This window comes from Mirounga leonina, unplaced genomic scaffold (genome assembly GCF_011800145.1).
Source record: "Mirounga leonina isolate KUSES-001 unplaced genomic scaffold, KU_Mleo_1.0 Mir_127, whole genome shotgun sequence".
Taxonomy (NCBI): Eukaryota; Metazoa; Chordata; class Mammalia; order Carnivora; family Phocidae; genus Mirounga; species Mirounga leonina.
The window spans coordinates 55,048,484-55,073,179 of NW_023270316.1; the positions used below are offsets into that span (position 1 = coordinate 55,048,484).

General features: G+C 38.8%; 1 protein-coding gene and 1 pseudogene across 1 annotated transcript in view; both read left to right on the forward strand.

The window, feature by feature from the left end:
* Positions 1 to 16,289, forward strand: part of GPALPP1 (GPALPP motifs containing 1) — a 36,561-nt gene extending 20,272 nt beyond the window's left edge. Inside the window, exons 5-9 of the mRNA XM_035003339.1 lie at positions 792 to 923; positions 1,346 to 1,510; positions 6,435 to 6,533; positions 14,704 to 14,922; positions 15,678 to 16,289. Coding sequence (XP_034859230.1) covers positions 792 to 923; positions 1,346 to 1,510; positions 6,435 to 6,533; positions 14,704 to 14,922 — 615 coding nt within the window. The 3' untranslated portion in view covers positions 15,678 to 16,289. The remainder of the gene's footprint in view (positions 1 to 791; positions 924 to 1,345; positions 1,511 to 6,434; positions 6,534 to 14,703; positions 14,923 to 15,677) is intronic.
* On the forward strand, positions 7,060 to 8,843 carry LOC118009411 (annotated as a pseudogene).
* Positions 16,290 to 24,696: the final 8,407 nt, after the last annotated feature.

The window sequence follows — 24,696 nt, forward strand, 5'->3', positions numbered from 1 at the left end:
ACTTGATCCTGATAGTTTGAAAAAAGACAAGCAAGAAGCTGCCCATCAGAGCTGGAGGACAAATGTCTTATTGTTGTTTATCTTAACCTGTCTCCTCCTTGAGAACAAGGACTGCTTGAAGCCCTAGAGTATATAGCATTTAACAGTCTTACATACAAACCCTTTATTCAAACGATTGCTTGAGAACAAATTGAATTCACTTATTACAATACTGTTAGGTCTTTAGGATAAAGGGGGTGCTTTGGGAACAAAGTTAACTCGTTTGGGCCAGTATTTGTGGGCTGTTGAAAGCATTTGTATTTCCGTGCACTGTGCTGAGTCATGAAGGCTCATAGAGCTTCCAAGAATGTCTTACTTGTGTGTGTCTTATTCCAAAGAGCTTTTTCTGTACCAGGAATGAAAATGGTTTCAACTTTTGTCATCTCTAACTAACTAGTAATAATTACCTAGACTATTACATTGAGAGGAATTGTGAAGCCACATCTGTGCCCATCAGGAAGAGAACTGAAATAATTTAATGAGGTCTGCTGTGGAAATGGGAGGGTGGAGGCAATCCACATTACGTGTATTTGTCATCTCTGTACTTTAGGAAGTACGAGGAAGTACTGTGTACTTTAGGAAGGCGAGGAAAAAGTCCTCATTGCTCAGTGATTAGCCAGCAGTGCGTTGTTTGCATTTTTGTTTTAGTGTCTCTAGGTAATCAGTTTCGGTGAAATTTTAAGTAATTTAGGATCATTTTCTATAACCTGTGGCTCTGTTCCTGGTTTAAAGGTAATGTCTTATTTCAAAAGGAAACAGATAGCAGTGAAGATGAGGACATTGTTGGACCAATGCCTGCAAAAGGACCAGTTAACTATAGCGTCACGACAGAGTTTGAGAAAAGGGCCCAGCGAATGAAAGAAAAACTGACCAAAGGAGACAATGTAAGTTTTAAAGAGACTATACTCTGAGAGCTAAGCTAAATGGATTAAAAATCTAAATTTTAAAAATAGACATGAAAGAAAGTATATGCACGAATGTATATAAAGAAAATTTAGGAGCAAGGTAACCCAGAAGCTGGAAAAGGAAAAGACTGGCAGATTTGCCTATCTAAAAATTTCTGTATGGCAAAACATAACAGAGTCAAAAAAATAATAAATTAGATGAAGGTATTTGTAACATATATGACAAAATATCAATCCTTTATATTAAATTCTTTCTCTTAAAGTGTATTTTTTAACCTTAAAGCCTCAACTGAGAAACATGGCCACTTATAGAATATTTTACACACACACACACACACACACACCAGAGTCCAGGCTACCGATTTTTTTATCTTTTTTCTGGCTTTTTATTTCTCCTAAAGGATTCATCTAAACCAATGACAAGAGAATCATGGATGACTGAGCTTCCTCCAGAAATGAAAGACTTTGGTCTTGGGCCCAGAACTTTTAAGAGAAGAGCCGATGACAGATCTGGAGATCGATCAGTCTGGACAGACACCCCAGCAGACAGGGAGAAGCAAGCCAAGGTGAGAGGGTTTGTTTGTTCATGTATTTCTGCCCATGTCCGCTCTATTTTGAAAGGAGATAAAGCATAATTATTTCAGGGTACTATTTTTAAAATTATGATTCCAAAGGGAAAATATAGATTTCCCCCTGAAAGAAAATAACGGAAGTGACACCAGTTGCTTACTATGTCCCAGTGAACTGTCTCATTTAAATCTCAAGAAAACCCAGAGACATGGACTTACTGACTTCATTTTCTAGAGGGAGAAACTAACTTTTATGAGGTCAACTTTTCTGGAATTAGAGGACTGGTAAGTAATGAACAAGAATTCTATTCTAGACCTTTCTGTAACAGCAGAGGAGGCCACAAAAGAGGAGATGTGGAAGTGAGCTGCACACTTCGGATGACTCGTGTTGGAATGCCTGTCTACTCTTTCTTAACTGGTGTTTTATAAAAATAACATACTGGCATTTTTATAAGTTAGCCTTTAAGATTGTTTCAAAAAAGACATTCCCTTGTTTACGTGGATCTAATCATGCCTACATTTAGTTGTGCTTTTCTCTGTCCTTCTGTTCCTCATTACAGGAAAATAGATGTCTAGCCTACAGCCAGATATGCAGGGAGTCTTCTTCAGAGGACAATATCACAGAAAATGGAGCAAATGGAAATTAGACAACACAGTGATTTTAGGCCCTGTGTTTTAGTTCTTTCGATCCTTTTCAGTACGGAAAGTGTTTTGCTCAGTTTTATAGTGAACTCATAAAGGGATTATTAATACTCCTTAAATTTTATGCTATACTGTATTAAGCATATAGTACCACAGACTTTATTTGTGGCATAAACTATATAGTATCAGTATCAGAGAGCTATTCATTTTTGAGGTAGTCCCAGTAGTTTATTTTTTATTTTGTTTCCCTTGCCTCAGGAGACATACCTAGAAGACGTTGCTAAGGCCAATGTCAAAGAAGTTACTACTTGTGTTCTCTTCTAGGATTTTTATGGTTTCAGGCCTCACATTTAGGTCTTGAATCCATTTTGATTTTATTTTTGTGTGTGGTGTGAGAAAGTGGTCCAGTTTCATTCTTTTGCATGTTGTTGTCCGGTTTTCCCAACACCATTTGTTGAAGAAACGTTCTTTTTCCCAGTGGATATTCTTTCCCTGCTTTGTTGAAGATTAATTGACCATATACTTGTGGGTTCACTTCTGGGCTCTCTATTCTGTTCAGTTGATCTATGTATCTATTTTTGTGCCAGTACCATACTGTTTTGATAACTACAGCTTTTAATAGAGCTTGAAGTCCAGAATTGTGATGTCTCCAGCTTTTTCTGCTTTGAGGTTGCTTTGGCTATTTGGGGTCTTTTGTGGTTCCATACAAATTTTAGGATTACTGGTTCTAGCACTGTGAAAAATGCTGTTGGTATTTTGATAAGGGTTGCATTAAATGTGTAGATTGCTTTGGGTAGTATGAACATTTTAACAATATTTGTTACTCCAGCCCATGAGCCTGGAATGTCTTTCTGTTTCTTTGTGTCATCTTGAATTTCTTTCATCAATGTTTTATAGTTTCCAGAGTACTTTAGTTAGGTTTATTAGTAGGTATCTTACTGGTTTTGGTACAGTTGTAAATGGAATTGATTCCTTAATTTCTCTTTCTTTTGCTTCATTATTGGTGTATAAAAATGCAACAGATTCCTGTACATTGATTTTTGTTCTATGTGACTTTACTGAATTCATTTATCAGTTCAGCAGTGTTTTGGTAGAGTCTTTTGGGTTTTCTATATAGAGTATCATGTCGTCTGCAAATAGTGGAAGTTTCACTTCTTCCTTGCCAATTTGGATGCCTTTTATTTCTTTTTGTTGTCTGCTTCCTATGGCTGGGACTTCCAGTACTATGTTAAATAAAAGTGGTGAGAGTGGACATCCCTGTGGTGTTCCTGACTTTAGAGGAACAGCTCTCAGTTTTTCCCCATTTCGGATGATCTTAGCTGTGGTTTTTTTCATATACGGCCTTTATTATGTTGAGGTTATGTTCCCTTTAAAGCTACTTTTTTGAGGATTTTTATCATGAATGGATGTTGTACTTTGTCAAATGCTTTTTCTGCATCTATTGAAATGATCATATGGTTCTTATCCTTTCTTTTATTAATGTCTTGTCTCACATTGATTGATTTGCAATATTGAACCACCCTTGCAACCCAGGAATAAATCCCACTTGATCATAGTGAGTGATTTTTTTAACGTATTGTTTGATTTGGTTTACTAGTATTTTATTGAGAATTTCTACATCTATGTTCAACAGGGATATTGGCCTGTAGTTCTCACCTTTTTTTATTTTTTAACTTATTTTAAGTAGGCTTCATGCCCAGCGCAGAGCCCAGTGCAGGGCTTTGAACTCACGACCCTGAGATCAAGACCTGAACTGAAATCAAGTGTTGGATGTTTAACTGACTGAGCCACCCAGGCACCCCTGTACCATCTCTTTTTTAGTGGTATCTTTATCTGGTTTTAGTATTAGGGTAATGCCGGCCTCATAGAATGAATTTGAAAGTTTTTTTCCTATTTTTTTGAGAATAGGTCTTAGCTCTTCTTTAAATGTTTGGTAGAATTCTCTGTGAAACCATCTACCTGGCCCTGAACTTTTGTTTGTTGGGAGTTTCTGATTACTGATCGAATTTCTTTGCTGGTTATCAGTCTGTTCATCTTTTCTATTTCTTTCTGCTTCGGTTTTAGTATTTTATATGTTTCTAGGAATTTATCCATTTCTTCTAGATTGTCTACATTTGTTGGCATATAGTTTTTCATAATATTCTCTTATGATTGTTTATATTTCTGGGGTGTTGGTTGTTATTTCTCCTCTCATGATTTTATTTATTTGGGTCCTTCCTGTTTTCTTTTGATAAGTGTGGCTAGAGGTTTATTAATTTTATTAATTTTTTTTTTTTTTCTGAAAAACTAGCTCCTGGTTTCATTGATCTGTTCTACTATTTTTTAGTTTCTGTCATTTATTTCTGCTCTAATCTTTACTATTCCTGCTAGCTTTAGGCTTCATTTTTTGTTCTTTTTCTAGCTCCTTTAGGTGTAAGATTAGGTTATTTGAGATTTTTCTTGCTTCTTGAGGTAGACCTGTATTGCTAGACACTTCCCTATGAGGACTGTTTTTGCTTCATTCCAAAGGTTTTGGACCATTGTGTTTTCATTTGCATTTATTTCCATGTATTTTTTTTCTTCTACTCATCTTTCTTTTTTAATATTTGACTTCCCAGCATAATCTCCCATGCTACTAAGTTCTCACATTCACTTAGCCAACATGGCCTAAAAGAAGTAAGATTGCTCTTTAGAAAAAAATGGAAGTGTTCGATATAAATTGACTGACATCTATCATGTCCTCACCTCCCAGTCTTGACTAGATTAACTCTTAATATTAAATGGTCAGGGCGCCTGGGTGGCTCAGTTGGTTAAGCGACTGCCTTCGGCTCAGGTCATGATCCTGGAGTCCCGGCATCGAGTCCCACATCAGGTTCCCTGCTCAGCAGGGAGTCTGCTTCTCCCTCTGACCCTCCTCCCTCTCATGCTCTCTGTCTCTCATTCTCTCTCTCGCAAATTAAAAAAAAAAAAAAAAAAAATTAATATTAAATGGTCAGGTTTTTATCTCTATCTTACCATAACATTATTTTTTCCTTAAGATTTGTAAATGAAAGCATCTGTTTTCTAGGAAAATTTTTATGAGAAAATAAGAGCTGAGCTATTCCTGCGTTTTTAACAGTACTTTATTAAAGACAGCATTGTTTTGTATAATTTTTTTTAAGTAGGCTCCACGCCCAATATGGGGCTTGAACTCACAACCCTGAGATTGAGAGTCACGTGCTCTACTGACTGAGCGAGCCAGGCACCCCTGTTTTGTACATTATTAAGATAAAAATTGTACATGACCTCCTTGGTTTTCTTAAGCAGATAACAACAGTATAAAAATATGCTTTGAGGGTGCCTGGGTGGCTCAGTTGGTTAAGCGACTGCCTTCGGCTCAGGTCATGATCCTGGAGTCCCGGGATCGAGTCCCGCATCGGGCTCCCTGCTCAGCAGGGGGTCTGCTTCTCCCTCTGCCCTCTTCCCTCTCGTGCTCTCTGTCTCTCATTCTCTCTCTCTCAAATAAATAAAATAAAATCTAAAAAAAAAAAAAAAATGCTTTGATATTTGTTGGAAATTTACCTCAGTACTTCATCTTGTATATGCACTATTGTTAATTTTTTAAGTTCAAATTCCAGTTGTTCATTGCCAGTATATTTTGTATATTTACCTTGTGTCCTGCAGCTTTGTTATAGGTGTACTTGCTTATTAGTTCCAGGAGTATTTTTGTAGATGCTTTGGAGTTTTCTATATAAACAATCATGTCATCTGTGAATAAAGATAGTTTTATTATTTTTTTTCCAAACTTTTTAAACCTTTTCTCTTTATTTTTTCCCTTAAAAGTGATTTTACTAGTTTTAAAAACAGATAATGTAGGATTTCTTTTTTTTTTTTTATTTAAGATTTTATTTTTAAGTAATCTCTGTACCCACCGTGGGGCTCAAACTTAAAACCCCAAAATCAAGAGTCACATGCTCTACTGACTGAACCAGCTAGCCACCCCTGTAAGATTTCTTTTAAAGCCTAATTTTCTCTCCTACATTTCATCATTGTTTGTCATACTCCTTTGTGAGTTTGATAAGTAAGTGATTTCTTCCAGTTAGTTGATTGTATAGGTTTTTTTCTTGTTTTCAAGAAAATCATGAAGTAAAACACGAACGGATCCCTTATCAACTATATGTATATATATTCTTAGTGGGAAAAGATTCAACAATCTTAGTTTAGTCTCTTATTACTCAGTATGAGTAAAAATAATAGTATTTCTTTTTTAGTTTTTCTTAACTATATGGTTCAGTAATGTGTTACCTATGTTCATTTTCAGGAAACACAAGAAGCAAAGAAGTCATTCAATAAGAAGGATGAAGAACATATACTGTCAGGAAGGGAAAAGAGATTGGCTGAGCAGATATCCTCATACAATGTAAGTAAGAATAAAATATATAAGCTTTTCTTTTTTTTAACAGAGTGGTCATAAGTTTTGTTGTTGTTTTTTAAAGATTTATTTATTAGAGAGAGAGCATGCATGATGGGGGGAGAGGCAGAGAGAGAGGGAGAGAGAGAATCCCAAGCAGACCCCGCACTGAGTGCGGAGCCCAACTTGGGCCTCGATCCCACAACCCTGAGATCACAACCTAAGCCAAAACCAAGAGTCAGATACTTAACCGACTGTGCCACCCAGGAGCCCGTAAGCTTTTTTTTTTTCCCTACAGTATTCTTCCCATATTTTTTCTCTTTCTTTTATATGTTTTCCTTTTTACCTCAGTTTTTTTCTGTACATCTGCCCTGAGAAATATTCCACTCTGTTGTGTTATATATATTTATATAAAATCCTTTTTATAGGATTTATATTCATGTAATCTTTTCAGTTTGTATTTTATTTACTTCAGTCATAAATTAGAAATTTAATTTGTAGAGATTAGTAACAGATGATCAGAAAGCAAGAGCCCTGGTCTTGCAGCCATGTACTCCCCCCCCCCCCCCCCCCAAGCTGCCTGCACCGCCCGGCCATGGTCAGTCCCACCACTTTCTCTGAGGTTGTGGTGGACGGGGAGCCCTCAGGCCACATCACCTTCAAGCTGTTTGCAGATCAAGTTCCAAAGAGACTGCAGAGAACTTTCGTGCTCTGAGCGCTGGGGAGAAAGGATTTGGTGATAAAGGTGCCCGCTTTCGCAGGATCATTCCGGCACTTACATGCCAGGCTGGGGACTTCACACGCCGTACTGGCACTGGCGGCCGGTCCATCCATGAGGAGAAATTGGCGATGAGAATTTCATCCTGAAGAACACGGGTCCTGGCATCTTGTCCATGGCAGAGGCTGGACCCCACACAAACACTTCCCAGGTTTTCATCAGCACTGCCAACACTGAGTAGTTGGATGGCAGGCCGGTGGTCTCGGGCAAGGTGAGAGAGGGCAGGAATTCTGTGCAAGCCGTGGAGCAGTTTGGGCCCAGGAACGGCAAGACCAGCAAGATCACTAAGATCACTATTGCTGACTGTAGACAAATCTAATAAATTTGACTTGTATTTTACCTTAACTACCACACCATTCCTTCTGTAGCTCAAGAGAGCCCCGTTTTACTCGATCTGCTTGAAATATCCAGTAATCTTTGTGCTCTTGCTGCAGTGCTATGGGTTCCATGTTTTCCTTGCTCCCCTCCCAAGTCCAGCTGGATTGCAGAGTTAAGTTTATGATTATGGCATAAAAACTAAACAACAGCAACAAAAGAAAGCAAGAGCCCTACTAACTCCTAGAGATCCTCAGTTCATATTTTAAATTATAAGCAGATTTGGAATGTTCAATGTGAGGATTTAAATATGGGACAAAAATGGTTTTTAAGATACAGTTCAGTCTAAATTTATAAACAGTATTCATTTGACATTTTGTTATTTCATTATATGCTCTTGCATTAAAAAAACAAAAACTGATGAGTGGTCCAGCTAAATGTAAATCACTAAACCCTTTGGCCCCTGCAGTGTTCAGGTGTTTAAGGAAAATTACCTCTGTTCCCAATGTATTAGTTAATGAAAAGTTCCATAAGCATTAAAAATATAATTAGCATGATTAATTGGACATATGTAGACCAGTACACAAACAGTGAAGCATACATGAAACATTTTTTGAAACTGACCAAAACTCAAACCACAGTGGAACATTTATGAAAACTGACCAGCTTAAGAGTCAAATCTCAACACAACTGAAAGAATTACTGTCATTAAAACCATGTTCTCTGACCACAAGGAATTTAAGTTAAAATTCAGAAGAATTTAAAAGCCTTGTACAACTGGAAATTAGAAAAATTCAGAATTTAAATTTTCCATGAAAGACAACATGATAATGGAAGTTAGAAAATACGTAGATGTGAATAACACAAAAATACCAAATATCAAAAATATGTGCACTGCACTATCAGGTGGTACTTAGAGGCAAAATTATAGCTCTAGTGAGTTCTGTTAGAAAAGAAGAGCTAAAAATCAATAAGCTGGGCCTTTTTCCAAATAGGCATTTCCTATAGTAAACATATATCTACCCCGTGACCCTACAGTTTCATCCTTGGGCATCTATCTACTTAAAGCAAATGAAAACCTGTCCACACAAAGACTTGAATATGCTTTATTTTTAATGTTCTCAAAAAGACTTCTACAAGAAACTCTACCTCGGGATGCCTGGGTGGCTCAGTCAGTTAAGCGTCTGCCTTCAGCTCAGGTCATGATCCCGGGGTCCTGGGATCGAGTCCCGCATCAGGCTCCCTGCTCTGCGGGAAGCCTGCTTCTCCCTCTCCCTCTGCCTGCCACTCCCCCTGCTTGTGCTCTCTCTCTCTCTCTGTGTCTCTGACAAATAAATAAAATCTTAAAAAAAAAAAAAAAAGGAAACTCTATCTCTGAAACTAATAATACACTATATGTTAATTAACTGAATTTAAATTAACAAAAAAGATTTGCACATTGGAAAAAAGACTTCTACAAGAATGTTCATTGAAGCTTTATTCATATTAGCAACATTCTGTGGACAGCTCAGATGTTCATCAGTAAGAGAAAGAAAAACTGAATACAGTGAAATACTACTCAGCAATAAAAAGGAACAGGGCGCCTGGGTGGCTCAGTCGGTTAAGCGACTGCCTTCGGCTCAGGTCATGATCCTGGAGTCCCGGGATCGAGTCCCACATCGGGCTCCCTGCTCTGCGGGAAGCCTGCTTCTCCCTCTCCCCCTCCCCCTGCTTGTGTTCCCTCTCTCGCTGTGTCTCTCTCTGTCAAATAAATAAATAAATCTTTAAAAAAAAAAAAAAAGGAACAAATTACAAATAAATGGAACAACTTGGATGAGTCTCAAAGTCATTATACTGAGTACAAGGAAGTATGTACAAGGAAATACATACTGCACCACTCCATTTATGTGATGCTCTACATTAAGCAGAATGAGTCTGTGGTTGAAAAAAATCAGAATACTGGCTGTTGGAGGGGGGTGTGGGCATTGACCAGGAAGGGGCAAAGTGTTCTCAGTGATAGAAATGTTCCAGATTTTGATAAGATTTTGTATTATAAAACTCAGTGAATGTAACAGTTAAGATTTGTGCATTTCATTATATGTAAATTTACCTTAAAGGAAAAAATTATGAATAAATATTGAATTCTAGCTAATGAAATGAAGGCTGAAGTACTTAGGGATATGTGTAATGATGTCTGCAGTTTACTTTTAAATGCATCAAAGGGTGCCTGGGTGGTGCAGTCAGTTAAGCATCCAACTCTTGATTTCGGCTTAGGTCTGGTCTCAGGGTCCTGAGATCAAGCCCCAAGTTGGGTTCTGTGCTGGGCATAGAGCCTGTTTAAGATTCTCTCTTTGCCCCTCCCCCAGCTCCCCTCGCACACTCTGTCTCGCTCTCTCTAAAATAAAATAAAATAAATTTTAAAAATATGCCAAAAAGATTAGAATTATAATCTTATGCTGAAATTTTATTCACAAGATTTACTTTTCAAAATAGTAATAGTCTTAAAAACTACCGTCTAACTCTTGGTTTGGATTAATCAAACACTCTTTAAAGTATTAAGACATTAAGACATGAAGACAAAAAAAAACCAAAGAACTAGACTCTTAGCATGAATTTTCAAAAGCAGCTAAAAAATTATCTCATTCTAAATAAATTGCACTGGCTTTTATAAATTGTTATAAAACACACATTTTGTTAAATGATTAAATTTGGTAAATCAGAAATTGGCCATTTAGCAAATTACTCTGTACATGAATTGTCCTCAGGGTGATTTTTAGTGAACTGTTTCTGGTTGTTTTCGTTATTTTTTTTATAGCTCCAGCATTGGTTTGGTCATGGGTGTCACAATGTGCAAATTATGCAGAAACAGTATCCCTGAAGCTGCAGGAAGAACAGTTCATTTATCATAACAAATTTGAGCACTTGAATTGTTGGAATTGATTGTAGTAGTCCAGTGGTTTAATGTATTCCTCTTTTTATTGATGTTTAGTTTACTAATATAGGGGATCAGTAAATTGAAACCTGCTATCTTTATTTCTCCATTTTTGTTTGCTTTTGTTACCTTTTGTACAGTACGTTTGTTTGTTTGTTTTTAAGAGAGGGATGGGGGAGCAGAGGGAGAGGAAGAGCAAGTTGACTGGGGGCTTGATCTCACGACCCTGAAATCATGACCTGAGCTGAAATCAAGAGTCGGACACTTAACTGACTACACCACCCAGGCGCCCCCATCCTTTTGTGCAGCTTTGATCATCAGTATCAATCCTGTTCCTCTAGGTGAAGTAGGGCCTCTACGGCTTCATTCTTTCTCACATCTCCATGCATCTCCTCCAAACCTTGTTCTCTGTTTTCTCTAGCACCTTCTTAGATCTTCACGCCTTTCCCCTTCCAATTCTTGATAGCCTGTCTACCTTCATCCTTATTACCCCATTAATGAGGTATTTTCTCATTCATGAGAAAGGGAGGGAAAATGTGGAGAAATGATGCTAAAAGATTAAGGTTTTCTAGTATGGCTTTCTTACATTTATACATTCATATATAATTCTGTTACATTATAGTTCCTCCATCATACAATTAACCCTGCTCTTCATGTCCTTTGTGTTGCTTTCCCTCTCCTCTCTATTAATAGCCAGTCACCAGAAAGAATGATCTACATAGCAGGTTCCACATCTGGTGGGTCACCTGTCTGAGAACCTGGGTGATTTTTAAAAGCACGGGTTTCTGAGACTCACAGTTGGCAATTTAGATTGATGAAATCTACAATGGGGCTCAGGAATCTATTTCTTTTCAGTCAGTCAGGAGTGGAGACCAGCAGTCTTCAGGTGTTTTTGCTTGGTAACCGCTAAAAGAAACCTTTATCCTTCACATCTAAAAATTTTTATTGTAAGTTTCAATAGTTACCAAGAATGTATTTTATAGGGCATTACTCTGTTAAATGTTTCAAATGGAATCTAAGTGCCATAACAATTCAATATCAGTTATTATCCATTAAAAATATACATGAACAAGGGTGCCTGGGTGGCTCAGTTGGTTAAGCGACTGCCTTCGGCTCAGGTCATGATCCTGGAGTCCCAGGATCGAGTCCCACATCGGGCTCCCTGCTCGGCAGGGAGTCTGCCTCTCCCTCTGACCCTCCTCTCTCTCATTCTCTCTCTCTCAAATAAATAAATAAAATCTTTAAAATATATATATATATACGTGAACAAGCACTTTCATAACATTTGGAAATTTTATTTCATCCCTTTTTCTCCTTGAATTCATAATTTTATTTCTCTTCTGCCACAGAATTTTATCATAATGAAAGTCTCTTACGCTTGAAAATCTTTTATGATTATATTGACAAGTGTCTCTCCCTCTCCTTCTGCCCCTCCCCACCTCACGCTCGCTCACTCTTTAAAATAAATAAATAAATCTTTTAAAAAAAAAAAAAAGAATTGGAGGGGCGCCTCTGTGGCTCAGTCGTTGGGCATCTGCCTTCAGCTCAGGTCATGATCCCAGGGTCCTGGGATTGAGCCCCGCATCAGGCTCCCTGCTCAGCGGGAAGCCTGCTTCTCCCTCTCCCACTCCCCCTGCTTGTGTTCCCTCTCTCGCTGTGTTTCTCTCTGTCTAATAAATAAATAAAATCTTTAAAAAAAAAAAAAAGAATTGGAAAGCACTTGACTTGCAAATCAATTTGTTTCTAAAAGATTTTACCAAGATTTATGAAATGAATAAGAGGGATTAGGAAAATGGAAGTAGTGGTAATTCAAATACATACCTAACTAATATAGTATCTTTTTTTTTTAAGATTAAAAAATTTTTCTTTTTTTTGCCAGAGAGAGAGCTTGGGGGGGAGAGAGAGAGCAAGAGTAAAAAGCAGGAGGAGTGGCAGGCAGAGGGAGAAGCAGGCTTCCCATGGAGCAGGGAGCCCAATGTAGGGCTTGATCCCAGGGCCCTGGGATAATGACCTGAGCTGAAGGCAGACCCTCAACCGACTGAGCCACCCAGGCATCCCAACATAGTATCTTTTGTACATTCTGCTAAACCCCATAGCTCCAGATTGAGCTTATTCAGTTGATTGAGAATAACTACCATATAACCTAATTGACAAAGTCGGTTCTGGTTGTCAGATCAGCCAAAGTAAGACTTACTTTCTGTCAGAAAATCTCGCTTCGTTTTTCCATTCAGATAGATGTGTTGATGATTATTCCAGTGACACTTCTGAATTCTAAAGTAGAGAGGTAGGCATGATAGTTTGTCTCTTGGATGAAATAGGATGCTACATTTTCAGCATTTCTTACCAGTGCCTTCTTATGTTGCTTTCACTAAGTTCTCTTTAACTTCTTTGCTCTCAAACACATTCATTAACAGGGTAGGGCCTGGAAGTGATGTGGTTGCTAAGCAAAAATGACCCTTTCTTCCACTGCCCTTCTATTCAGTCTGAGCACAGAACATTCGAACAAAAACCAAACACCAATTTCTGAGGGATACCACACACTTAGGAGAAATATGTATGGGCGCCTGGGTGGCTCAGTTGGTTAAGCGACTGCCTTCGGCTCAGGTCATGATCCTGGAGTCCCGGGGTTGAGTCCCGCCTCAGGCTCCCCGCTCAGCAGGGAGTCTGCTTCTCCCTCTGACCCTCTTCCCTCTCGTGCTCTCTCTCATTCTCTCTCTCTCAAATAAATAAATAAAATCTTTAAAAAAAAAAAAAAGGAGAAATATGTTTAAGATACAGAACAGGGTGCCTGGGTGGCTCAGTCAGTTAAGCATCTGACTTGATTTCCCCTGAGGTCACACTCTCTGGGTTGTGAAATCAAGCCCCACTTCATGCTCCCCAGTAAGTGGGGAGTCTACCTGAGATTCTCTCCCTCTGCTCAGGCTCGCTCTCTCTCCCTTTCTGTCTCTCTCAAATAAATAAATAAGTCTTTTTTTAAAAAAAGATCCTCTGCCCCCCCCCCCCCACTCCTACTCTCTAAATAAATGTCTTTTAAAAAAAAAAAAAGACATAGAAGAATACAAAGCCTCCCTGGGTTTACAGTACCTCAGTTAGAGGAAGTTTCCTCTTGCCAGTATTTCACATTTTTGTTTGAAACCATGGAGACTTGGTCTCCTGGGCAGTATTCTTACAGTAAGGATCTGAGAGGCCTCTCCTTTGTGAAGTGGTAAAGGGCTAAAATAAAAGGGGAGAGATCAAGATAACAAGATGCCTTATGGAGCAAATCAATTTTAAGTGAGGGTACATGAAGAAGTTGAGCGTTGTGGGTGGATAACCTTAAAATTATCCACGCCTCCATACCACATGGACCCCACTCTCTGTAGCCCGCAGGCCCACGTCTGCCCACCTCTGAAGGCTGCCGGTCTGTACTGCCTGGAACCACTGCTGCATTCCACTCCCTGCTCCTTTAACTCAGGGCCATTCTTTCTTGTACTTGAATCAATACTGGAAGGTCTAGAATGACTCTCTAGTTGATGAAACCAATGGCCTTTGCTCAGACCTCATCCTACTAGGTATATTTGAAACCGTGAGCACCTGTCCCAACTAAGAAGAAAGAAAATGAGGGATGTAGGAGAAAACAGAAAACTGAAAGGAACAAAAATCTCTTAGCTTATGGAATATGCCAGTATATCCTGAGCGGGCCGTGAATTTTGTCACTCCTGTGCCATTATTTTTTGCATTTGCCCTTGTTTCTGCTTCAGCCTAGCCATGCCCTTTCCTTCCTATCCACCTGTTCAGGCTTCGCAGACCAGCACATCCATGACACTTTACCCAGGCTCCTCGGTGACAATGTAATTGCTCTTCCTTCTCACCCATGTTCTTGGCTTGGACTCTAATTATGACACACCACACATGGTTATTTCAAAGTTTATTTTCTCTCTGTCTTGCTTTTTTTTTATTACTATTATATAATAATGGTAGTTAGTAGATGTCTTCATTTTGGTTGAATTGAATTTCCCTCTGATACAGATCTTCTTCATAGATCCTGTCTTGGATTTGGCAAAACCTGACAGGGTTTGTAAAAAGCCCTCCTTAATGTTCATCATTACTGCTTAATCATTTTGCTTCATGATCATATTCTGTCCATAATCTATACAAAGAAAGATTTTCATTTCTACTCTCTTGCTTTCCCCCAGGAATCAAAAAGATCAGAATCTCTTATGGACATTCATCATAAAAAATTAAAGAATAAGGCTGCTGAAGAGAAAAATAATCCCCAAGAAAGAATACCATTTGACCGTGATAAAGATCTCAAGGTTAATCGGTTTGACGAAGCTCAGAAAAAAGCTCTGATCAAGAAATCTAGAGAACTAAACACCAGATTTTCCCATGGCAAAGGCAGTATGTTTTTATAAGTAAGTATTTCAGTGAGGTATACTTTCAAACTGATAAATTTAAACTCTTCTGAGTGCTCTGTTATCCATAAATAATTGTGTGTAAAAATCTATTTCCTTTTATAATAAAGTAGATTATAAACCTGAAAATCTTTTTTGATAAGTCAACCATGATTTTTTTTGAATATTCAGCCCTGGTGGGATAAAAAATGTAGTTTTACCAGAAGAGTAGCTTTTGTCTCCAGGCATTGCCATTAAGGACACTAAAAGTAAAGTTTAGTTTATAAGAAATGGCAAAGGAAAGAGTGGTTTGAAGCTTGGGTAAATATGCAAGCTTTCGTAAAGAACAGAGAAAGGAGATGTGTTTATAATCCGTGTGTTAAACAAGATCACAGCTAGAAAACGTTCATTGTTTTGAAAGCCTCTCTATAAATTAAGGTTCAAAATCCTTATATCCTTCATCCACAGCTCAATCTAACAAGGGTTCGTAAAGGTGAGTAAGGAATTACCTAAGAGCTAAGGTTGCTTCTTAAAATCTTTATCACTTTTAACTGTATGAAACCTACATCAATATTAAAATGTGGCTTTAAAGGAAAATACAGAGGTACCTGGTTAGTTCGGTCGGTGGAGCATGCGACTTTTGATCTCGGGATTGTGAGTTCAAGCCCCATGTTGGGTGTAGAGATTACTTAAAAATAAAATCTAAAAAACTTAAAAGGAAAATACAGTTAAAGTTAGAAATATTTTCCAACTTACTGAACTTTCTTATTCTTCAGGGGGATTTCCCTGTGCAATGAAGAAAAGTTGAAGAATACTCTTTTTATCTGTCTATCTATCTTTATCCCTTTGTTTTGAGTTCCTTAAGATTAGAGGTGACTTTAGTCTTAAAAAGCATACAAACTTACCTTGTGCTGTACGTCCTGTAAGTCCTGTGAAAACCTAAAGTCAGTATTTCTTATGTGGAATAGAATTTTATGTGTCTTTGGCTTCTGAGGAAGTGTGGGCTTTTCTTCAAATAATTATTTGGAGGACCCATCTATTCCTTAATTTCTGTGGTGTCTCACAAGTATCCTATAAGATCTGGTCAGGACTATCCACTGAATCTCCACCAGAGCTTAGACCTCCTCATCAAATATTACTTGCCTGCCCTGGAGTAAGTGTGTCAGGTCCTTGTAGTCAATCCATGAATTTGAAATTGTTTGGGTTTCCCTCTAAACTGCAGCCTCTGAATACACATTTACGAATAGAGGGCTTGGAGGTTTCATCTGTTTTGTTCACATTTTGCTTGTTTGGACAATCAGGGCTTTTTATTTGTTGCTTGGGCTTTTGTTTTGGTTGGTTGGTTGGTTGGTTTTTAAGTCAGAAAGAAGGGCCTCTGCATTATCTCATGTGCTAAGGAAAAACTATTTTGATTTTTCCAACTTTAATAAGTATTTCTAGGGGAGGCAATCTGAGGGACAAAATATGCCATGAAGGGGCGCCTGGGTGGCTGAGTCGTTAAGTGGCTGCCTTCAGCTCGGGTCATGATCCCAGGGTCCTGGGATCAAGCCCCTCATCGGGCTCCCTGCTCAGCAGGAAGCCTGCTTCTCCCTCTCCCACTCCCCCTGCTTGTGTTCCCTCTCCCACTATGTCTCTCTCTGTCAAATAAATAAATAAAATCTTTTTTAAAAAAATATGCCATTAAGCATTAGCAGTGTGAAGTCTAAGACTTGGTCTCCATGGTCTCAGCCAAAGCTCTCTAAGTCTTTAAACTTTGCTGTGCAATGATCTTATTTTACCCATTTATATTTAACAGATTTTAGCTCATTTATTGGGGACTGATCTTTTATATCAGTCATGAATAGTCTTTTAAAAAAATCAAGTTCATAATCCCTGAATACAAAAATATAAATGGAAACTCTAATCATAACCACCCTAATGAGAGTATGTAAGTTTGTAATGCTTGAGGTAGTCTATAAGATGTTAAATAGAACATTCTAAACAGTTAAAGCCTAAATTCAAATTCTCTAAGTTATGTTTTCTTACAGAGCCATCCTAACTGTTCACTAGTTCTATGTTGTAGTTTTGATAAAGCATGAGAGGTTTTGTTTTTTGTTTTCTGTGGGGAAAAAAGAACACAAAATGAGAGACTAGGTGGAAAGTGTGAGGTTTTAATGGAAAAACGTTCTGACTCCTAGTTCATTTAGGCTTTATGACAATTGAGTGAACTGTTCAAATTATGGCACAAATTATTCTTTGCTTTTATGATACCAGCATAAACAGTAGCCTACTCAAGGAGCGTAGCTATTAAAAAGATGAATTATTCTCCTAAGCAAACTGAAAAAGCTTCTTGTCTAAGCAAAATTGAACAGAACCACCGTTTGCCTAAGGTGTCATTTTTAATGAGTAATATTTTCTGAACACAAAACTTTGTGCAAAGCATCCATTGCGCTCATTTAATTTTGTTATAATTTTTCCCCGATGAAAGGAAAAAATGTTTTCAAAAGTTCCTCACCCTTATATAAATTTCTAACATATATTTTTGAGAAACTTGGAATTTTTTAAAGTAAAAATGTCACCTTTCATTACTTATTTTTGTTTTCTTCACCTTAAGGGGATAGGATATTTCCATATCACATATTTGCTGTTTTTCCCCTCGCCTTGAAGCGTCTTTGTCCTCAGCAAAAGGGAGAAAAACCTCTTCTTTCTGCCTAATGCTTTCCATGAGTTACCACCTTACTGCTCGCTTGGATGTAATGCTCTTTCATGCCACCCCAGGACAGTTTTAATGAAATGTAAGGCCAGACCAGAGGTTTTATGCCCCTCAGAGAGCCTACGCCCAATATAACAGCATTGATAATAAAAGAACAGAGTTGTTTACACAGAATGGAAAGGTGCCCATGTCTGCCCCTCCCCTCTTCCAAAGTGGTAAAAAACCTACTTAAATCAAGTCTCCATCCATCTGGCAGAAAACTGGCATTGTTGACATCTTCTAATAAGAACTTTTTAATTTCCTATACGTCTTGGCTAAGTTTTATAGAACTGTGACCTCCTTTGACACTTAAAAATGAAGAAGAAAAAAGAGCAACACTAAGTTCAAAAGGTCAAGCAGATACTTAAGCTTTCTTTTCTGTTGAAGGTAACATCTAAGTTCATTGTACCTGAAATTACATGATTTTTGTCCACCTCTATAAATCGTCATCTCAGATAGATTACTTCCACAAAGTAACCACATTACTGATAAATAAATGGTGGCTTTAGCAAGTGAGGGAATTGGAAATGGGGACAGAAGGTGAGAGATGATGGTTTCACCCAGTCATTATCAGGTAAATTAAAGCCTTCTTATATTGGGCAAAATATTGTAAATTAAGCCCTGCTCTTAAAAAAAAAAAAAAAAAGCCATGGTCTTTCTAAGAGTTTTTAATCGTATTTGGATATAGCAACCATTTGACATTTAATTTATCTCTTGAACTTTTAATAGTTCTTTGAATTAATGACTTTTTTTAGAAGTGAGGTTGAGATTGACATGGTACTGAAGCTTACATGCTCCAGAATAGATTAGTAGTTATTCTATAAATTATTTGGTCCCCAAACATGATGGCACTTTTTATTTCTTATATAGGGAGGATAATGTTAATATTATTACTCAAGAAACATATGATCATGGGAGATATGTTGTTAAACTATCCACAAGAGTCCTATCACGTCTCTTTTGTACTCCTTCCATGGTAATGATAAGTATTATTAGAAAAAACAGTTTTCTGTTGAGTTATGTACCTAAGAGGAAGAATTAACGTGGTGGGAAGTGGTTAGAGATGGGGCCACTGTAACATCGGTGCCAAGTCTTTTGTTTCATGGTATTAATTTATTTTACTTTGGCTTTTGACACCATCATGAGATTTACGTCTGCACTTACAGAGGCCATGCATTTCCTATTATAGGAGAGGTATATTTTTTTGCAGCTTAAAAAATTGTCTAACTGTGACTCGAGTTTGTAAAGTATTATAAAGAGCTATACACTGCCCCTTTGAATCTTTTCATTTTGAACTTTACAGGAAAAGACTGTTTTTAGAAAAGAATTCCTGATGTATAATTTGTTATGTATAAATAAAGTTTCATCTCTATCCAAGAAGTTGTGGTCTTTTATTTTTGTTCTGTTTTAATATAATTAACTCCTCTGAAGCAGGCAATATTGGCAAAGAGAGTATTGCACAAAAATATATTCTGGCCAATCAGATCATTTTAGGAAGAAAACTCACTTGCCACGTTTTCATTATCCCAATATAACTACAATTAGTAACTGTTTTTTAGACATGCAAAACAAATTGGAAATGCTCTTAAGAGCACCATGGCCCAAGAGGAACTAGAACAGGCTTATAACCAAGATTCCATTGTTCTATGTATCATAAGGTTTTATAACGGTAGGTGTTTTCAGGGGTGTTTGATTATCAGCTTTTTTTTTTTTTCTTCTCTCTACTTCCCAAATTCTTTCAGAAAGCATGTGTTCTTTTATAATTTGGGGTGGGGAAGTTATCCCCCTTTTTTATAAAGTCCTAATTTTTTATTATATAGGGTTAGTTGAGGATGAGAAACTTTTTAGGTAAAATGATAAGGAAAGTCTTTCTGAAGAGACGTGGAGAGATAGGGTAGCTGGGTGATAGACACTGGGGAGGGTATGTGCTATGGTGAGCGCCGTGAGTTGTGTAAGACTGGTGAATCACAGACCTGTACCTCTGAAACAAATAATACATTATATGTTAAAAAAAAAAAAAAAAGATAGTAGGAAGGGAAAAATGAAGGGGGGGAATTCGGAGGGGGAGATGAACCATGAGAGACTATGGACTCTGAGAAACAAACAGAGGGTTTTAGAGGGGAGGGGGTGGGGGGATGGGTGAGCCTGGTGATGCGTATTAAAGAGGGCACATTCTGCATGGAGCACTGGGTGTTATACGCAAACAATGAGTCGTGGAACACTACATCCAAAACTGATGATGTAATGTATGGTGATTAACATAACATAATAAAATTAAAAAAGAAAAAGATGCTAGCAGTGTGAACAGTGACTGACCACACATGCAAAGGCTTGAAGCATTAGTTCTGAAGTGTTTGAAGAACTGCACCAGTGTGGGCGGTATATAAGAAATACGGGGTCTCAGGGTTGGTCCTTGCTACTAATACTAGGAACCCCATCTAAGGGCATCTGACCCAGTTTTAGAAGATGAAAGGAAGCCTCCCAGAGGAGAGTATACTTTAGCCAAGTCATAAACATCACCCAGGAGTTAGCTAGATGGGTCCTAAATCAAAGATCTACCCTACCGGCCTTCTAGAATTTCCCAACCATGTCTGAATTCACCCTTTAGGCCCTTGCTCTGAAAACAGCATGTACTCCACTCATGTCATCAGCAGAAAATTAGCACATTGAACTTCTGCCCATACCTGTCACCAAAACTAATTATCTTAAGTAGAGCTGGGGTCGTTTTTCTATTTTTCAAAATTTGTTATGAATTATTGCTCATTTCCTCCTCATAGGCCTAATTATTAAGGATTATATACATTATTTTTAAGAGCTAAATAGCACCAGATGAATGCAACAGATATCAATTGAGTAATTAATCTTTAGAATGCCAGGGCATGGAAGAATATTTTCATTTATCTTTTTCTTAATTCGTGATCCTTGAACCACCATCAGAATCACCTGAGGAGATTGATTAAATGATTGATTAAATGCAGGTTCCCAGGCCCGCCTCTCTTGAATGGGAATCTTTGAGGTTAGAGTCCGGGAATCTCTGTTTTTAACAATTTCCCAGGTCAGTCTTTATAAACAAGTTTGAGAATCACTGCACTTGTTATCTACATAGTCGTTTTATGTTGCATGGCTACAATCACTAGTACCAGCAATAACTTGCATTATGAAGAGTGGAGAAAAATTGTCATTTCTTTTTTTTTTTTTTAAGATTTTATTTATTTATTTGACAGAGACACAGCGAGAGAGGGAACACAAGCAGGGGGAGCAGGAGAGGGAGAAGCAGGCTCCCCGCCGAGCAGGGAGCCCGATGCGGGGCTCGATCCCAGGACCCCGGGATCATGACCTGAGCCGAAGGCAGATGCCCAACGACTGAGCCACCCAGGTGCCTGAATTGTCATTTCTGTCAAACATTTTTACCAGCCAGCTACTACAGGCTTCAAGATTCTCCTGTCAATGATAATTTGGTTTCATGAGACTGCCTTCTCTTAGGCTCCTTTTAAAATGGAAGAATCTTGGGATGCCTGGGTGGTTCAGTCGGTGTTAAGGCTGAAAAATTTCAAGGACCCATGCTAGAATATTAAAAAGAACTGCAAAACTAATTTCAAGTCTCTCTGATAACCACCTTTCTACTGTCCAGCCCTTCCATTTGGTTTCCTTAGGATGGAGTAATGTTGGCCAAACAGGCCATATGATAAGGTAGTTAGTCCTGAAGTTTTCTCTTCATACAGTCAATGCTCTGAGATGGAAACGGATGTGCTCCTTTTATCACTGGGCACAAGAGCCGTCACTAACATAGGGGTGTTACACTATGCTAATTAAGAGCAGAAACATTGGAAAGAGCAGCCTGGATCGGAATCCGGGCCCTGCTACTGGCTCTGTAGACTTGAGAAAGTTCCCTAACCTATTTCAGCCATAATTTGTCTTAAAATGAGACCAGTAATACCTCACAGTCTGTTATGAGGATTACGGAGATGACACATGTAAACAATTAGCACAAAATCCAACAATAAATGATGGTTATCATTGTAGACCCCTGGATGATGAACCCTCTCAGACTTTTGTAGACATATCCACTCATTTCTTAGAATCTCAGAGTAGTCCTATATTTATCAGGGCTCTTGGCAGCAAGTGATAATAAACCTAACTCATACTGGCTTAAGCAAAAAAAAGATAATTTATCCCCTCATGTTATGAAAAGTCCAGGAGGTAGCCCTGGCTTTAGGTACAACTGGATCTAAATGCTCAAATTATGCCATCAGGATTCTGTCCCTGTCCCTCAGCCTGGTTTCCTTTGTGTGGACTTCATTGTTACATGGGCTTTCTAGTTGGTGACAAACATGGATAGCAGCACCTCTAAAGCGACATCCTACCAGCTTTGCTTCTTCCCATTAAATCCAGCCAAAGCCCAAGGACTAATGCTAATTGGCTCCAAGGACAAGCTTTGGTCATTTGTTCATCCCTGAATCAATCATGGCCAGGAGACCCAGCATCCGGTATCCCAGGCTGGTTCACGTCCCCTTTCTATGGAGCTAAAGCCTACCCAACCACACAGACTTCAAAGTTGGGAGGGTAGTTGCCTAATAGAAAATGAAAGTGCTATATCTGGAAACAAAACAACACATGCTACAAAGGCAAAACAGCTGAGGCTTGCATTAGCCCCCATTCCAGTTTTCATCCTACCAATTTTCTAGTCGGAATACCAGTATTGTTTACTAAAATGGGATACCACCCACATGCCTCTCAGTTCTCCCCAGGTTATCACTATTATTACCTGCACATGGTGAATCTCCTTTCCATTAGGTATCTTCTGGTCCAGGTCTCAGTGATGAGTCTGTGTGTGGGGAGGTGTGGGGAGGGAGCATGCATACACTGAAGTGCTTTACAGATACCTGAGCCAGGTAAGGTTCCACCCAGTAAGACAGTCCTGCTTGTCTCCTATTTCTTGGCTTCCATCAAATCCTCTGACATCAAGAAGCACAACGTAGATGACAAATGAAGGCATCACAGCGTATTCACCACATTCTACTGCAATGGACAAATCACAATACAATCTGTCGCAATGTATGAATCACAGTACAATTCAAAATGCTTTATTTAGCCTTTCTTTTTATAAACAAGACAAGAAAAAGGAAAGGGAAATGACAAATTATGAAAAATTGCCAGCTTCAACCCAATCAATAGCACAGAAGCTTGCCTGACCTTGCCAATTAATCATGTATCTCGGATAGAAGGTGTTCAAAGTCTGAGGCAGCTCTTGAGAGGGGAGAGCCAGAGTGGGGACCACAACCCGCTAAGTCATAAAAGTAGGTGTCAGCAAGAAGGGAGATGGGAGAGTCTCAAATTCCCTCCTGAGCACCTGGAGGTTAGGTCCGGAGAACTGCCAAGGGCAGGAGGCAGCAGAGAACCTTAAAAAGACATATCCACCCAGAGCATCACAATGTGACTTGTTTGGAGTAAGGGTCTTTGCAGATGTAATTAAACTCAGGATCTCAAGATGAGATCAGCCTGGACTGAGGGTGGGCCTTACCTCCAGTGACTGGTATCCTTACTAGAGAAAGTTCCTATTTGCCACAAGCCAAGGAACTTTACAAGCCACCAGAAGCCGGAAGAAGGGAGGAACGATTCTCCCCTGGAGCCTTCAGAGAAAGTGTGGCCCTGCTGACACACCTTGATTTCGGACTTGTGGCCCCCACAACTGTGAAAGATAAATTCTGTTGTTTTAAGTTGCCAAGTTGTGGCAGGTTTTTTTGCAGCAGTCCGCAAAAACCAATGACCAAATAGGAACTGAAGTCACCCTCGCTGCTTCAGGGCCAAGATGGCGGCCTCGTGTTAGCAACTTCTAGCTGGCCGTGGGCATTGACTGAGGGCACTGATGGGCCACCGATTCATCACGTACTCCGCTGGTTTCTAGTCTCTGTGCCATAACGTTTCCTTAAAGGAAACTGGAGGTATTTTTACCTAAAGAAGGGAATATATTCTAGGCAGGTAAAATCTTGAAAACAAACAAAACAGTAAGTAAAAAGCCTGACAGGGAGTAACGAGAAATGGATTTTTTTAAGTGTTGTCAAGTGGAAGAAGTTCTTTAATAGTTGTTTAAAATTAGCAATCAAATTTTTTACCATAGTGCTGCCAGCCTCCTATACGTTGCAATTAGATAATTTGTGAATGTATGTTTCTAAAGATAATAAGTTGGGGGTTTGGGGGTGCCTGGGTGGCTCAGTTTAAGCGTCTGCCTTCGGTTCAGGTCATGATCCCAGAGTCCTGGGATCAAGTCCTGCATTGGGCTCCTTGCTCAGCAGGGAGTCTGCTTCTCCCCCTGCCCCTCACCCTGCTCATGCTCTCTCTCTCTCTCTCTCTCTCAAATAAAGAAAATCTTAAAAAAAAAAATAAGGTGGGTTTTTTTTTTTCTTACATAGGTAACTCTTTTTTTTTTTTAAGATTTTATTTATTTATTTGAGAGAGAGAGTGAGAGAGAGAAAGAGCACAAGAGCGAGAAGCAGACTCCCTGCTGAGCAGGGAGCCCGATGCGGGACTCGATCCCGGGACTCCAGGATCATGACCTGAGCCGAAGGCAGTCACTTAACCAACTGAGCCACCCAGGCGCCCTAGGTAACTCTTTTTAAATGAGCTTTGTTTGTACTGCCTCCCAAGCAATTGCACTTCAATGTGAGCAGTAATCACATTAATTGAGGCATTAAAAATACAAGTGATACTTATTAGAGTATGAGCTTTGAATTCCTAGTTATAATGCAGAAAAGGGTTCAGGAGTCATTTAGACCAATGCAGTGTGTAGCTATAGCCAAAATAATAATAATAATAGTAATAATAATAATCTTTTTAAAGCTAATAGATTATTACATAAGAGAGAAAAGAAATACAAGGCAAAAAAGTAGTGCTACATTTGGACAAACCTATGGTGTGTCTACCTAGAAAACTGTTTCTTGTTCTAACTTCTATACCTTAAGAAAAGACAGAACAGAGGAGGGATGCCTGGGTGGCTCAGTCGGTTACGCGTCTACCTTCAACTCAGGTCATGATCTCAGAGTTCTGGGATCGAGTCCCACATTGGG